The following is a 16,524-nucleotide window of genomic DNA, read 5'->3' as shown; positions in this document are numbered from 1 at the left end:
TAGTGCAACTCAGCAACCTTACTTTTAACTTTCAGGAGTCTTTGAAAAAGGTGATGTCTTTACCAAGTTGGCAACCTTACTTTTAACTTTCAGGTGTCTTTGAAAATGATGATGCCTTTACTTTGGATTTTTGTAACACAACCACCCATGTAAACTGTATGTAATTCTGTTCAGGTATGGTGTTGCAGTTCAGGACTTTGCCAGCAGTTGGAGGAGTGGCCTTGCTTTCTTAGCTATCATAAAAGCAATAGACTCTACTTTAGTAGACATGAAGCAAGCACTGGAGAAATCGTCTCGAGAAAACCTGGAGGATGCTTTCAGCATAGCACAAAATAAGCTGGGTGTTCCTCGGCTCCTAGAACCAGAAGGTAAAACGCCTACATCAACTTTGTTGGGTAACGTTCAAACTATAATGAATTCATGAGTATTGCATTGTAACACCTACCAAAAACCTCTCAGTGATTAGACTGTTGATGTGATCAGTGTGTTGGGCTGATTGCTAAGAAAAATAAAAATGAATTGGTCACTGGCTTGTAGTTGTATGCTTCCAGTCATATTTGTGAGCTCCTTGGGGGCAGAGATCTTACCATAGTTATAGCTATGTACACTGGTCCTGGCTAATGTTTAGATGCTGTGTGACATCTGCATTACTAGTGGGCATTAATCACTATCCTGTTGTGCTGAGAGGTGTCTCAGTGCATTAGCACCATTTCATAATGCCTAAAGCCTGCAGAGACTAAATGTCACTCCTGGATGAAATGTGCAGGTCTGCCATACCAGAACATGGGTAGATACCTATTCAAATGTATTTGCATCTCACAGTTTTTCCTTTACATTGCATTTATACACATATATATACTTATACGTGTGAACATATAAATATATGTGTGTATATAAATATATGTATATAAATGGAGATTCTTGTGGTGTTTTTTACTGAACTCTACTAGAGAGGCGTTAGGCCTTGATTTTATGATTGAAAGCACAGAATGGTTATTTTTGCTTTCATGGGTCACCTCTTAGAAGACTGGGCCATCATGCTAAAAATAAACTTCTGTGCTGTCACTCAACAAGATCACTGTCTAGTGACAACAGCATAAATGACAGTATGAAGGTGGATGTAAAGGGACCCTGATCAGGGTTTGGAATTTGTTTGGAAATAGGAAAAAATTAGTGTGAATAATGTTGAGAAATCTTTCGAGTACCATCAACAGTGAAAGCATTTCTCTTATCTGACAGAAAAAGAGAAGTGTTTGTAGCTGTTATTTCTCTCATCATAAAGGCAGGATAAATGTCTGATGAACTGTTCCTCTGCAAGAGTGTTTTAAAGCCATGTGTGCTCAAGCCCCTTGTGTCTGTCTCCATAGATATCATGGTGGAATCACCTGATGAACAGTCAATTGTGACATACGTGGCGCAATTTCTGGAACACTTCCCAGAGCTGGAAGGGGTATGTGTTTACTCCTACATCACATCATTTTTTTAATTTGCTTAATAAAGTCAAATGTTGCTGTATTTATCTTTTAGGTTTCTTTCTAAGCTATTTAAAATAAGCCACAAATAATTTTTCACATTTTTGTTAAATCCAGTCAAATGGGCTTTCATTGGCAATTGCTAAAATGCTTTTGGTAGAATTGGGCTTTTAAACATTCACATCCAATTACAACTTTCAGAGGTTAGAACTGGTTACATAGGGCTCTACTACTTTGATATACTAGTCTTAAATAAGGCTGAAATTTATCCCTTCACCTATGATGATTCATTGGACTTTGAATTTCATTTTGAATTCTATCTTCTCAAGTTTGAGAGCTACAGTCAATCTGAATTTAGCAGGTATCAGACATAAGATACCAGAGGCTGAATCTTGGCAATGCAGCATTCAAAAGCACTCACTGTAAACATGAAGTAAACTGCCGCTTAAAGGACCAGGACTTTAATGCAGACTTTATAAAATATAAAGAATTGAGGAGCAAGCAGGGACTGACAGTGTCAGGGATTGACGAAGGTCTTTTTGAGAAACAGATAAACTTACAGAGGAACTAAAGAACAGGAGACAGAAAACTCGAGGGAAAATGTAAAGTCCCAGGAACCAGAGGAGAGGTTCTGCATAGGTTGAAAACTGTTCTGGAGGCTGCTTTGTACTTCTAGACAAACCTAGTTCAATAATAGTCCTTCTGGTTTGAAAGGGTCCCCAAGGGACTCAGTGTCCCTCAAGTATCTGCATTAAGTTTTTGTGCTAGAGTACATGCACATAAATGATGGTTCTTACACCTCTCATTTCTTGACTGAAGGTTCCAGTTGGTGTGTACTTTGTAGCTTATAAAATTGGTGTGCATTACTAAATTCACTGGAATTAAAATTATTATAATAATCTAATTATTATTAGATTTGATGAGCAATAAGAATTGTTGGCATTAATACTTGTGGGCATTTAAATAGACAAAGAAAAAGCCTGCTTTTTTTTTTTTTTAATACAGTCTGTTGGAATGGAATAATCTAGTATATTAATATATTTCACGGTGGATTTAGTGGACTTGCTAGATTTATTTTATTCCCAGGTTTTGGGATTGTGTCAAAAAGCCAAGTCAGTTGTCTCCAGAGGTGCAGCAGGGAGAGAGGAATACATTAATAACTGAGGAGTAGGCTTGTCTGCATTCTAATCTGCCTGTACAAGTGGCTTCTTGATGTTGAGATTTGTTCAAGTCACTTGACTTGCCAAATTGGTTTCCCTACTTTCAAAATAAGTGAGTCATTAATTGGCCATTCACAAGGTGATGGGCTAGGTAGTTATTCTTTCCCTAGTGTTTGGGAAAAGTAAAATGGTACCTGAGATATGAATTGTCTTTTAATGGTGTATCATCACTTACAGGAAGACTTTACAGATCCTGACAAGGAGCTTCCAATTGAGTCCACGTATGTCCACATCAAAGACACACCTTCAGAAAAGGAAGGCAAAATCTTGATTTTAAGTGAAAGTGAAGAGAACATGTATACTGTTAATCATGAAAGGAGTCATCCTGCTCCTCCAAAGGTTCACATTCATGACGCCCCTGAGAGAATCCTATCAGAAGCTGTTCCTGAAAAATGTAATGGGAAATTGAGTCAAGTGTTAGGTGATTCACAGGAAGTGTCTGAAGAGAATGACTTAGTGAGGCCTACCTCACTGAAAATTACAGGATCTGTCAGTTTTGAATCCAATTCCTCTTGGGAGGTTCTAAGTGATAAATTCATGCCAGGTGAAGGGGGCATATCCGATGATCCACTGAAACAGGATGATGACCTTTCTCCAGCTGTTCTGACAGATCAGAAGAATTCTGCTGACTCTTTTGAAGACTACTCTGAAGAATTAACTAAAGAAACCTCTACTGAATATGACAATGAAACTAAGAGCCTTTCAGCCAATACTTCTTCTTTGAGTCCATTATCCTGGACTTCAGGTATACTTACAGATGAATCTATAAATAAAGTAGAAGAGAGCAAACCCCAGACTTCAATTCTTTTACCAGAGGTTACCTCAAAACAAGAAGATACACATAAGTATGTTCTTGATCTTCTAAATGAGGAAATACTGAAACTTCCACAAAATGAACATACAAAGCAATCACCTGTCTTTGAGACAATAGAGACTAACCACTGTTCACTGAATGGTTCTAATCCCAAAGGCCAAGAACCATCTACACAGCATGAAATATCAGATGACTCTCTCTCAGATGAACCTAAAAATCCAGAGGACCTGGACAGCTGTGATGAAGTTGAGTCTTCAGCTGAAGTGCTACCCAGTTCTTCGAAAGTATCTGTAATACCCCATGATCTCTTTTATTATCCACATTATAATGTTCCCATATCAGCAGTTTTGAATGCTTACCTTGAGCCTTGTATTGAAGGTTATGATACTGGAAATGACAGTGCTTCTTCTGAAACAGTAACAGATGTTTTACAAGAGAAGGGGTTACCAGAACAGACCTACAAGGAAGATGCTCCGGAGCCAGACTTAGGGAATAAGCTAGGTGTCCCTCCGTCAGAAATAGATACTGAGAATGGCAAGGAGGAAGTGGCAGATCTTAACAGTCACATGAATTCTTCCGATGAAAAAGAAGTACCATTACTAGTAGGAGAAGAGTTAGAAATTGAAAAAGGTGGCAAGAAGGCCACCAACTGTCAAGATTCCACTATTCCACAACATCCTGAGGTATTTTATTTTTTTACTACCAGCATTTCTTTGTGTATATATGGGGGATTAGCATCTGACCTCAGTGGTTTTAATTTGCTTTCATTTTGCAAAGTTTTAGAGAAATATGTAAAATGTATTTGGTTTCCTGTCCTGTAACACTGGTTGCCACAGCCCTCTACTGGAATGAATTGAATTGCAGATTGTGAGAAGATCTGACATTAAAAGAGAAAATGAGCCCTAATACTAATAACACTGCAAAAATGTGAATTTTAATTATGTTTTAAAGTAGTTTGAGGCTCCTGTATAATCCCTAGGCATAAAAGATTATCACAGAGGGTGTTTTTAATAATTTGTAATGAGATGAACAGAAGGTAGTATTGCTGATATAGAAAGGATACAGGCAAAGATAATTTTTGTCTGAATCCAAAGAAATTTGCCTACAAAACGTTAAACCAATTTGAGTAGGATAAGTTATGTGGGTAAAATGGAGGCTTGTCTACACTGAAGGAGGAGAAAGACAGGGGGGATTTTTGGTAGTTATTCTGTGTATTGGATTTAGGCAATTTCACAGAATCACAGAATCATCAAGGTTGGAAAAGACCTTGAAGATCATCCAGTCCAACCATTAACCTAGCACTGACAGTTCCCAACTACACCATATCCCTCAGCGCTATGTCAACCCGACTCTTAAACACCTCCAGGGATGGGGACTCCACCACCTCCCTGGGCAGCCCATTCCAACACCTAACAACCCGTTCTGTAAAGAAATGCTTCCTAATATCCAGTCTAAACCTTCCCTGGTGCAGCTTGAGGCCATTCCCTCTTGTTCTATCACTTATTACTTGATTAAAGAGACTCATCCCCAGCTCTCTGCAACCTCCTTTCGGGTAGTTGTAGAGGGCGATGAGGTCTCCCCTCAGCCTCCTCTTCTCCAGACTAAACAACCCCAGTTCCCTCAGCCACTCCTCATAAGACATGTGCTCCAGACCCTTCACCAGCTTCGTTGCCCTTCTCTGGACACGCTCGAGTAATTCAATGCCCTTTTTGTAGTGAGGGGCCCAAAACTGAACCCAGTAATTGAGGTGCAGCCTCACCAGTGCCAAGTACAGGGGCAAGATCACCTCCCTGTCCCTGCTGGCCATGCTAAAGATGCTGTATTTGCTACAGCATCTCTTCTTGCAGACACTGATTTTAAATTGTCTTACACATTTTCCAGCGCAGTAATTTTAGACAGTGTTTTTCAGGAATGAGTGTCCATTTAATGTTACTCTACACGTTGCTTAGACAGGTTGCTTGGACGTGTTTTGGTCCTGACACTTACTAGAGTAATGAAGTCAATTTGCTGTTAGCTTCAAAGACTAATTGGGGATAGATTAAAAAAAGTCTTAGTGGATTACTTCAAAGAGCCATGTCATGTCATGACTTCTTATATAAAAAGAACTGGCAACTAATTGTATGTATGTTGAACTGATGATACTTTATAGTTCAATGTATCCCAAATTATTTTCAATAAATAAATTGCTTTTTATTCTCTTTAGTGAGACTTTCAGTCTCGTACTACATGCAATTTAGCATCTGAGTAGGCTGCACCACTAAGATATTTGGAAGGGTGGGGAATCGGTCTTGTTGTCTAATGCAAAATGTTTCTTAATTTCACCAGGCCATAGTAGAACATCTAGATGATTTATCAACAGCCATAAAGAGACCAGAAAAAAGTAGTAATAGGGAGGAAGAAGGGAAAAATATGATCAAAGCGGAAGACTTGCAGATCTCAGAAGTTGCCACTACCACTCTGTCACAAGATAAACTGGAAGAAATTGCTGATTGTCAGGAATTTACCAGGTATTTCACATTAACTTTGTCCTAAATACACCTAACTGGTATGAATGCCTGGTCTTTTGAAGAGTGCCCTGTCCGTTGGATGTTTCTTGTAGAGTTCTTTTAGGAGCAGCATTTTGGGACACGTTGGCTTCTTCCTGTGTTTCTTTTAAACATGTCAAGTGATGCAGTGCCAATGGGACTTGATTTGACTTTGGTATACAAACTTTGCTACACAAAACCCAACTGGAACCCCAATGCATTTTGAACATGGCAGTGTTATAACTTTTTCCAAAAAAAAATTTTGTAATGTAGATTAAATAATTTATCTGCATTGTGACACTATGTGGAAGTGTGACACTGCTTCATTCCAACAGATATTTGTTGGCCTTTTTTTATGTCTGTGAACAAGTGAACGAGATTGTGGTAGGTTGACCTCATCTGGCCACCAGGTGCCCACAAAGCCACTCTCTCACTCCCCATCTTCAGTAGGATGGGGGGAGAAATAAGATGTAAAACTCATGGGTCGAGGTAAGGCAGTCTAATGAAAAAAGCAAAGGCCACATGTGAAAGCAAAGCAAAAGGAGACACAAAAAGGAGACACAAAAAAAAAAAAAAAGAAAAAAAAAGATTTATTCTCTACTTCCCATCAGCAGGTGACATCCAGCCACTTCCTGGGAAGCAGGGGCTCTTGTAGGCATAGTGGTTGCTTTAGAAGACAGATGCCTTAATAACAAGTGTGTGTGTGTCCCTCTGCCAGCTTCATCCTTTCTCTTAGTTTTTATTGCTGAGCGCAACATCATATGGTATGCAATATCCCTTTGGTCAGTTTGGGTCAGCTATCCCAGCTGCGTCCCCTCTCAACCTCTTGCCAGTCCATATTCTAATACATGCAATAATGTATATTTGTGGTTTTGCATAGCTTAAAACTAGCATGTGCAATTGCAGTGGCTATCTTTGAAGTCAAAACAAAACTTAGCTTTATGAATTTAAAACTGCTTTTACATACATTTCAGAACCACTGACAGTGATTCCAACATTTGTCTCCGGAAAAGATCTCTTAATACTTCTGAGGAGGTAAGTATGTGGAAATTTACCTATCACTGTTTCTCTGTTTCTCTTAAACTTCAAAAGTTCACATACTGTAAAGGGTCTATTCTCTGTATAAAGCTCTGTGATAATACAAAAGCCCTGTGACTACTAATAATTTTAGTGCCAAAACTAGGCATAGCTGAAAAGCTTTATTGAACTCTCCTAAATATATGGAACTGAACCTTACTGAACCTCAAACAAACCCAGAAAGGAGTACCTTATACTACAATTAAATCTATTGTAACTTTGAGGCTTATTTTATCATAACTGTATAGCTGCAACATTTCACTTCTTTAAAGCTGCCTTTCTTTGCTGCTGCAGTTTCTTTTAGTTTGTGCATTCTCTGTATGTATGTTGGTGTCCTGGTCACAGCCCTGCAAAAATGCTGTGTCTCTTGAAGTGCACTTTTTATGAAAGAGTGGGCTCTTTTCCTCTCCTTCATCGTAGGTGTATTATATAATCTCAATAACAGCAGCTAACCCTAAAAGAATTTTAGCTGTAATGTGAAACTGCATTCTTAATAGCAGATGTAATTCATACTGGTTTCTTGAGAGCACACTACACAACTGAGCTCTGGATTTTTATTTTTTAAGTCAGAAGGAAGGGACAGCATCAGCAATCTGGGCACACTGAGCATGATAGGAATATGGCTCTTTTCAGCACAAAATAAAATCTTGGCTGTCTTGGGGTTTTAAAGAAATGCTGCCACCAATGTTCAATGAAAAGGAGGTTTCACACAGATGTTTTAGTTTTGCAATGCTGTCAGAGCTACTAGAAATATATATGAATGAGGGGAGCTTTATTCAACTGAATGAAAGCAACTAAAAGCAAAAAAATCTTATTTCACAACTTTTTTCCTTTTCTGTGTGTGTACCAGACTGCAGTGGTGGATGTGCTGGCAGGGAATAAATTTATAAGCAACTTTCATTTTATTTGAGCAAACGTTAAGACATACTCTGCATAAAATACACGCACAATTACCATCTTTGCAAGATGCTGGATTTTATTTTTTTTATATAATCTATTCCTGGTTTGTTTAAGGAAACCTATGGTGTAAATGTGCAGAAGATGACAGATATGGGTGAAAATCCATTAATCATCAGGTGAGTCATTCTTATTCAGACAAAGCCTTTTGCAAGGTATCCCTAACTCCTAGGTACTTCTAACAATGTTACAAAGGGAAATTAAAACCAACTGTAGCGGTAGAGACTGACTGGATGTCGTGTAATGGCTTGCAGTCTGTATTTCCTATAGGTGTAAGATACAAAACTTCTTCATTTGTCAATCTCCCCCTTGACTAAAATGCTTTTTCTTGACTTGAAAGATTCAGCTATTTAAGCAAGATTGTGAGCAGTTTCCACACGTGGTGAATATTTCAGACCAAGAAAAGAGTGGGAAGACTTCAAATATGAGGCCCTCTGGCAGTGATGACTCTTTCCAGCTTTGGAAGACTGTCAAGACACTGTTTAGTGTGCTCAGTACTAAGGAAAGATGATACTTAGTAGAGTTCTGGCCTCTGTTAGAGCACCCATGAGTTTTTATACTGTGTTTAGTTTAGATTTAGGGTGATGGACCCTGAACGCAGAGCATGTATCCCTCTGGTATTAGAGTCTACATATCTATAAGAAACAACTTATTAAAACAGGCCAAAACCCAGTTTTCTCCACAAGTAGATTAAAAAAAAAGTCTACCAGAGGGTGATTCATATAGTAGTATGAAATTATAAAATGAGTGTACTATCGTATGCCTTTTAAAATATGACTTTTTCTTGGCTTTGTGAGGGCTCAGTGGTGCTGGCAGAGCCCATCAAGCTTTGCCCTTATGAACTGCAGCTGAGATTTTGGAAAGTTGGAATTTTGGAGTTGTCCTACAAACCCTCAACTGCTAGTTGGTTTCTGGAAGTCTTGGGCTTTTTCTGTTTAATGTTCTGGTGTCTGGCATGAGAAGCTCTGAAAGTAGATGATTTGGGGAAAGTATATCAAGTCAGATACAGTGTATAAGTAAAATTGTGAAAGTGTGATACATATTGCCCAGAACTACATTTACTGTTCGGAATATAAAAGGGCATCTTTTTGACTGATGGAAATCACCTTACATCAAAGGACTGTACTGTAACAGCATGTATTTAAACTACCTGACAATTTGTCCAGAGTTTTCAGAGGATTAATTGCTATGTACGTTGGCTTCTAAGGGAGCGCACTGCTACAGCCCATTATGCACCTCCTATTTAGCTTGGACTCCGACTGACTAGATTGAAATGGTTCATTAAACTGCTGTCTTTTAGTCTGCCCTCTGATCTTTACAGTAAATATTAACAATGAGCGTTTCTTCTTTTTCCTGCCTCTTATCAAATTCTCTCCTGTTTTCAGGAAGAAAAAGGACTCGGAAGCAAGTGAGACTCCAGCACAAACTCACGAGATTACAATTGTTGAGCAGTCAGAGCTACTCTACTTCATCATTTTTTTCTGGGTGCTGGTCTACTGCCTTTTACTCCTTCCACAGCTTCTTAGAAACAAAGTTTGATTTCTGTGAGGTGTGAAAAAACAAAGGACGGTGGCTGGATTGCTTTGTGTATCTGCATATGAATATGTTCCTTCAGGTGAAGCACAAACAGAAATGTAGGACCTGATATTTGTGTTTATTATCAGGTTGTCCTCAATTCCTCTACTGTTGTGCTATGACAGTGTCTAAGCACATTTTCTATTATGGTAATTGTATAAATATATATAAAAATTACCTGATTTAGTAGACGCAATTTTGTACATTTGTGCCTTGCTTTATAAGATGCTAAATAAAACCAGATAATTATCAGTAGAAATATGAACAATTCAGAGCTCTAGTCTTCAAAAATTATTCTTTTGGCTTCATTTACTTACGTAGGGCCTGACAGCTGTGGAAGAGGGATGGTGTTGACTTGCCCATGAATCTGGCCCAACTGCAAGGGCAAGGCTAGAAATGTTTTTTCACATGCAATTCTTTGAGAGGGCTGGAGGCAGAGCAGAGCTGCAGGGGGTGGAACATGCTGACTCCAGGAATTGATTACAATTCCAATGGCAATTCAGTCAAGCAACAAAATCAGATTGAGGGTTTTTTTGGGTAGGGGAGTTTGCTTTTTTAGGATTTAAATTAATTTTTATCCTGCACCTTTTGTTATGTTTAATTTGCAGGAATAAATTGGGTGTGGAGAAGTGTGAAGAACATACATGTTAGCTGCTTCTTAGGAGGGATCATATGGGAAATCTTAGTTCAGAAACTTCTGTAGAGAATACCTGAAGAAATACACTTTTTATACGTTACTGATGGTGGCCATCTTTGAAAAAGTCGTTCAAGAAGCTTAACAATTTTATCAGAACAGATACCATTTGTTTTTTTTTTTTAAAAAGTACCTCGCTGCTTCTGAGGCTGATTCTGCTTCCTTTTCTTTGCTGCTTTTACTTACCAGATGGTGTAAAGATTTCTCTTTATGGAGATACAAAAAATAATAGGTAACTTAACTTATGCATGGTAAAAGGATTAGAAATATCCTTTAAGTGCCCAAATCAATAGAGAAAGAAATTACAGATGTAAAACTAAATACAGAGAAATGTTGAAGGCTGGTATTGACTTTCTAGTACAACTGCAGAGACTTGTCTTGTCCGAAGACACAGTTGAGCCATTTCTGCATCTTGTAATTTTTGTCCACATCAGTGATCACTATAGGGTATTTGATTTAGAATTTTTGCCAGAGGTGATGTACCTGTGCATTACAGAACAAAAGAGAAGTCTTCAAATTCAATTTAATAGCAGTAACTTTTCTCTGTGTGACTTTTAGTGAAGTCACTATTTTTCATTGGCACATTTTTCGTTTCATAGTATGCTTTATGAGATTACGTCGTGTTGCTGCTTCTACCTGAAAATTCATAAGGTTGACTGCAATGTGCTTCATAAAACAAGGGGTTTCATAATTTACATTGAGTGAAAGTTACAACACGTGGCTATAAGTTTTACATATTTTGTTTTAGCATAAGGTGTATCTCTCTGCCCTGGCTTAGTTTTCAGCTGACCTAACAGTACCTGTGATCAGGACACACCAGAATACATAGCAATTTATTTGCAGGTATTTAAAACCTGTTTACAGTCATGTTATCTGCTAGGGTAATCCTAATCATCCATCACACTTCATTCTTCTTTATAAGCTTTTTGTTTCCCTGGGATTTTTCTTCCAAGCTGCAGTCAGAATTCACTAGCAGCAGTGCACAGCAGGAGGTGTTAAACATTGCAGATAAAATTCTGAACCTCTTTCAGTCAGCAGAAAGCTGAAATCTTTCCTGTTCTGTACTGTCATCATTGAATAGTGCTGGATTCACCCCATGAAACTAAAAATAAGGTCCTTTGTGCTTGGTGAGGAACAGATCCAAACTTCCCAAGTTAATTCAGTGTACATCAACATAAGTAAAAAAAAAAAAATAGTGTTTCATCTTGCTGATGAAAATGTTCAACATTTTGAGTCATCTGATTTTGTGATGCCTGAACCTGTTTGTGCTTGTTGATGAAGACAGTGATACTTTCTTCCAAAAGAAAACCTATACTAGAATTTTTGAAGATGCTTTCTTGAAGTAGGCTAAAATATAACATTGAAGAGCTAGTGCATTTTCTCTGAAACAAAAGAAGTTAAGAAGGATTACAGTCTCTTCATAGAATTTTACAGCTATCAAAGTTCAATCAAGTAAACTAAGCACCCTTCTGTCTTCTCCCCTTCCTCCTAAGGAAATTAATCAGAATGAGGAGGTCTTTGGATGTCTCATCTAAACAACTGACACCCATAAAGAATGAAAAAATTGCACTGATGCTGGCAACTTCACTACACAGTATTTTCTTTCTTGCCTCCCACTGATGAACAGTGACTGAAACAGTGAAGTGAGCAGTTTAAGTGTTAAACAGCATCCAGCAATTGTCTTGATCATCTCACCTGATGTTTAAACTGATGTATGCTTTCCAGCCTATCCCATTAAGAGATAGAGATTCTTTCTTCCTTGCAAAACAGATGAAAAAAATACTAAATTACTCCATGATACTTGGTATTAAGTTGCTTTCCATATTTGGGTTTGTTTGGTTGTGTTTTTCTATAACAAAAGCAGTTTACTTTACTGAGCCATTACCTGGGTAAGAAGATCCCTAGGGTAAAGAGTTAAGAGTGATTATACTGGTATGGTCAACTGTGCATGAAGAGACTGAGCTCTTCAGGAGTTCTGCCATTACTTGGAACTGCAAAAAATGACATCTGCATAAGCAGCACTTCCCCCACTTAAATTGACTTGTAAGCCTGCATCTCTTCTTCCACAGCGCAAGATCCAATCCCTCCATGCAAGTGCCCTATTGTGGAAACATTGCTTGCTGTTAGACTTTGTGTCCTATTCTGAGTTTACAGTCTAAAAAGCCTGATTGTGAAGCAGTCACTATGGCAAAGCCTGTTTTAACTTGCTGGCTAGAGGACTGGCTTGAGGTAGCAGAAGTTTTAAAGGCTTGTGGGCAGTCTCTCATCCAGCTGTTTTCCAACAGATATGTCGATGGTCTGAATAAGGAAGTTTTTCTTGAATATTTGTCTGTTTTTTTGAAAAATGCTAAGCTTGAACTGACTGCATTTGGTATTTTGATTTAGCAGCAGGATTCAGATACACACGGGTATCAATCTATTAAGACCATTTTTAAAACCCGTTGTTGTTGAGCAGATGTGTGGGTAGCAGAGTATTGTGAAGTGTAAGTGTCCGGAAGTGCTCGAGGATCACTGGATAAAGGATGTTTGGTGTTCACAGAAGCACCATTAAAAATGGAGAGACAGTTATAATAGGATGGTTCAGTATAATTGTAGTCCTGTAACTTAATTGCAAAATGTTTCATTGTGATTTTATAGAAGGTGCAAGGGAAGATACGCTATTGAAGACAGAACCCTGGTAAACATTTATTGGTAGATGTCTTAGAGTTGAAGAATTGAGTTAAACAGTCACATAATTTACAAACTGAATTGAATATAGCCTTTGCCAAATTGTAGGAAATGATCAGTGCAACGATAGGGCAAGCACAGATTACAGTAAAAAAAATGACAATCACTTTTCAATGCCATGAATATTTTTGATGGATTGAGCTCTAAAATGTATTTTTATTGAGTTTCTAGATTGTAATGAATGTGTCTACAGAATTTTATGCAAAGCTTGAGAGTTCAGCTGTTTTAAAATGATTTTTTTATATAGCAGTTATTATTTTATCTATATATTTAATAGAACTGTAAAACCATTTTAAGAGTACCTATAAAATTCTATGTATGTGATATGATTATTTATTAATTATGACTCATGAGAATGAACATTAAGCTATGCATCAGTTGTGTCATCCTTTTGAAAACTGGAAACTGCAAACAGAGGAAGAGTTTTTAATGAACAGTAGACTTGAAAAACATAGGAAATGATTGAATACAATTGTGTAATTCTTAAAGCTGCATAGCAATGTCATTTTGTGATGTTAAACTTTCAGCTAAAGTTGCAAAATATACTGAGTGATTAAGCTACTTTCTTCCATTAAAACTTTCTGAGGCTGAAATTTCTACATGTTGGTATCTGGTGTCTAAACATACTTAAATCCTCTACATCTTCTGGAGATTCTCAATTTACTCCAGCTCAGTATGACTAACTTCTTTACCCAGGTAGGGCTCCATTGAGTTTACAGGGGTACCATGCAATACCCAGTGGGTTTTTTTAGGGTTTTCTGCACTGATCCCCACAGAATCAGAGCTTCAGAAGGTTAATTTGGCCAGTGTATGTGGTATCATATTTAGCCTTCTAACAAGATAATAGTTATAATGTATTATCTCTTATGCTAGCTTTATGTACTTAAGAGTCCCTTCTTGCCAAGCCAAACTTGAATGCATCCAGTGATGTGTCAGTTCCTCTACTTCTGTGGAAGTCAATGCAACACATCTGTGTGCTAAGCACACACTACAGGATCTGGTCCTGAGGGGACTTAAATCAACATTAATCACATAGGTCAGGAAGTAGCTGAAGCCTATGCATTGCCCTTAGCACTGGATCCCCTCAAATCTAATGTACACAAACAATGCCACTGACTTCAGTTAACCCCATTGTACACATAACATTTGTTTGCCTAAATTCTGCAGGATCAGTCCTCTCTTTCTTTGAGGAAGTTAACATCCACTTCCATTTTGATTTAGAGATCAGCAGCAGGAACGAATGGCTGAAAGATGAGGGTGAGGTTACAAGCTGGAATGTGGCTGTGAAACTTCCCAAACCGCTACAGCTGAAAGCTCTCACCCTAACAATAGGTTGCCCACTGTTTTCCATTGAGCTAATAGGTAGTGGATCTGAATGGAGGTAAAAAGCCCCTAAGTTTTTGTATTTCCACATTGTGCAGTTTTTTGTCAGGTAAATAACATTTCTTCCCTTTGGCATACCACTAATAACACTGATTTACAGCTGCCAGACTTAAAATTGTTCACGGTCCAGGTTCGTACCTACACAGGACTTGCTGTATGGCTTGTTCCCACCCACGCTGCCCCAAGATCGTGAAGCTATTCATGCAGGAGGATGGGAGGTATATGCACATTAAATGATGTGGAAAAGTCGTACTATGAATGGGATAGCTTGCTTACTCTGTCCATCGCTTGACACAACTCTAGAGCTCACACAGGGTGAAAAATTAACGCTTTTAATTTCAAATGCCATGTCTATTTCAGGGTTATCTTAACTGAAATTGTGGAACATCAAATTATTTCTTTCCTCCTCTAAAAGTGAGATGTGGTAAACTTCCTTCCACCTCAGTTGCACTTTTGATGACTCCTTTCCAGGCAGCTGCTACTGTTGATATTGGAAAACAAGAACGGTGTTATTTTCTCACCATGAGGGGAATGTCTTAAGTTTATGTCTCTGGAACATAAAATTGGCCCCTGGGTGATTAATACACTTCTTTCTTCATGAAAAGGTTAGAAGGGGCAATAAAAGTAATTAATTTTACCTTGGTGAGAAATACTAAAACTTACCATTCCAAGAAAGGCTAGATCCTGGCCTTCACTGCTGTGTTCAGGTCAGGTAATATTTTATTCCCAAAGTAGTTTCATTAGTTTCACTGGGCCTTCCTGGAATCTCCTTGATTCATGGAATAGAATTGCTCTGTGTCCAAGGACCAATTTGTACAGGGGGGTCCTGATCCACGGCCGTTATTTGATTGTAACAGAAAATCATCATTGTTTAGTTAGAAATCACTGGTCTGATTTAAATCACATAACTTTCAAATTATATGCTGCTCATTTTTTGAGAGATACAGTGCAGTCATTTTTTAATGCCAAGTAACTTACACAAGTCAAATATGTCTATTTTTATTGTAATAAAAAAATTCAACTTCTGCTTTTGTCTTGAACAAAACATATTTCAGTAGGCATACCACTTTATGCTATTGTATTCTGCTGTGTAAAAAGCTGAAGAAAGTGTTCTACCCTTCTTGTTAAAATTCTCCAGTTTAAAATGCAATCTGTAAAGTGCTAGTTTGCTAAAGAGTTAATGATGGACTTTTCTCCTGAAGAAATCATTTGTAAGTAGGGAATGTAATATTTAAAATACATGTTTCTCTTTGGCAAGTGGTGAGGAATGATGGTTATTTAAATGAGAACAAATGCTGGGAGGATTTGAGTGGTATCAAAAGATATATTGAAGAAGATGCATTTTTGTGTACTTTCAAATACATTTCTTCTGAATGCTTTCAATCGGTATGTATTGAATGTTTGCACTTGTTGCTCAAAGCTAATTTTTGTGAGAAAGAAATATATTCTTCTGTATAGTTGGTACATTAGAAAATAAAATGTTTTTAGAAACTTATACTGTAATAAGAATAGTATTTACTAGTGAATAGTTCTACTTTATTTTATAAAATCTCCAATTTTGAAATAAATGGACAGGCTTCCTGTATATAATCTGTTATCTGTGGGTTTGTCCTTGTCCTCCCAAGAAAATACCTTCAAACATCTCATTTCAGGAGAAATCAACATTTTGTTCTTATTTATTCATTATCATTATATCTGTTATTATAGATTATTTTTATTTATTCATTTTCATGCCCAGAGATGATACTCACTTTTTAACAGAGAAGATCTCAGTAAACACAGCAAATTCATGAAGTGTGTTATCTTCCCACCTACCCAAAAAGTGACTTTTAATTTTGGAAAAAGAATCTAAACTTTTATTCTAGTCAACAAAAAATTAATTATAAATTTTTATAAAGGTGAAGATTTATTCATGCATAGAAATTGGTATTATAAAGACAACCTATGGAAAAGCTTACAAAAACAGTTGTGCTGAATTACATACTGTTCTTACAATTCAATTCTGGCCTGTTTCTATGTAAATGTTTAGACTTGTACATTAGTAAATTACTAGGTGCAGTAGTATTTACTTGCAGTAGTA

General features: G+C 37.5%; 1 protein-coding gene across 2 annotated transcripts in view; it reads left to right on the top strand.

Moving 5' to 3' along the window:
• Positions 1-16,041, top strand: part of CLMN (calmin) — a 77,784-nt gene extending 61,743 nt beyond the window's left edge. For both annotated transcript variants that reach the window (XM_074868700.1, XM_074868701.1), the window contains exons 7-13: positions 175-368; positions 1,368-1,450; positions 2,870-4,189; positions 5,832-6,013; positions 7,006-7,066; positions 8,123-8,184; positions 9,451-16,041. In XM_074868700.1, coding sequence (XP_074724801.1) covers positions 175-368; positions 1,368-1,450; positions 2,870-4,189; positions 5,832-6,013; positions 7,006-7,066; positions 8,123-8,184; positions 9,451-9,604 — 2,056 coding nt within the window. In that variant the 3' untranslated portion in view covers positions 9,605-16,041. The remainder of the gene's footprint in view (positions 1-174; positions 369-1,367; positions 1,451-2,869; positions 4,190-5,831; positions 6,014-7,005; positions 7,067-8,122; positions 8,185-9,450) is intronic.
• The last annotated feature ends 483 nt before the right edge of the window (positions 16,042-16,524 follow it).

The sequence above is a fragment of the Strix uralensis genome, chromosome 4, assembly GCF_047716275.1.
Source record: "Strix uralensis isolate ZFMK-TIS-50842 chromosome 4, bStrUra1, whole genome shotgun sequence".
Lineage (NCBI taxonomy): Eukaryota > Metazoa > Chordata > Aves > Strigiformes > Strigidae > Strix > Strix uralensis.
This window is presented reverse-complemented; position numbering and strand designations above follow the sequence as displayed.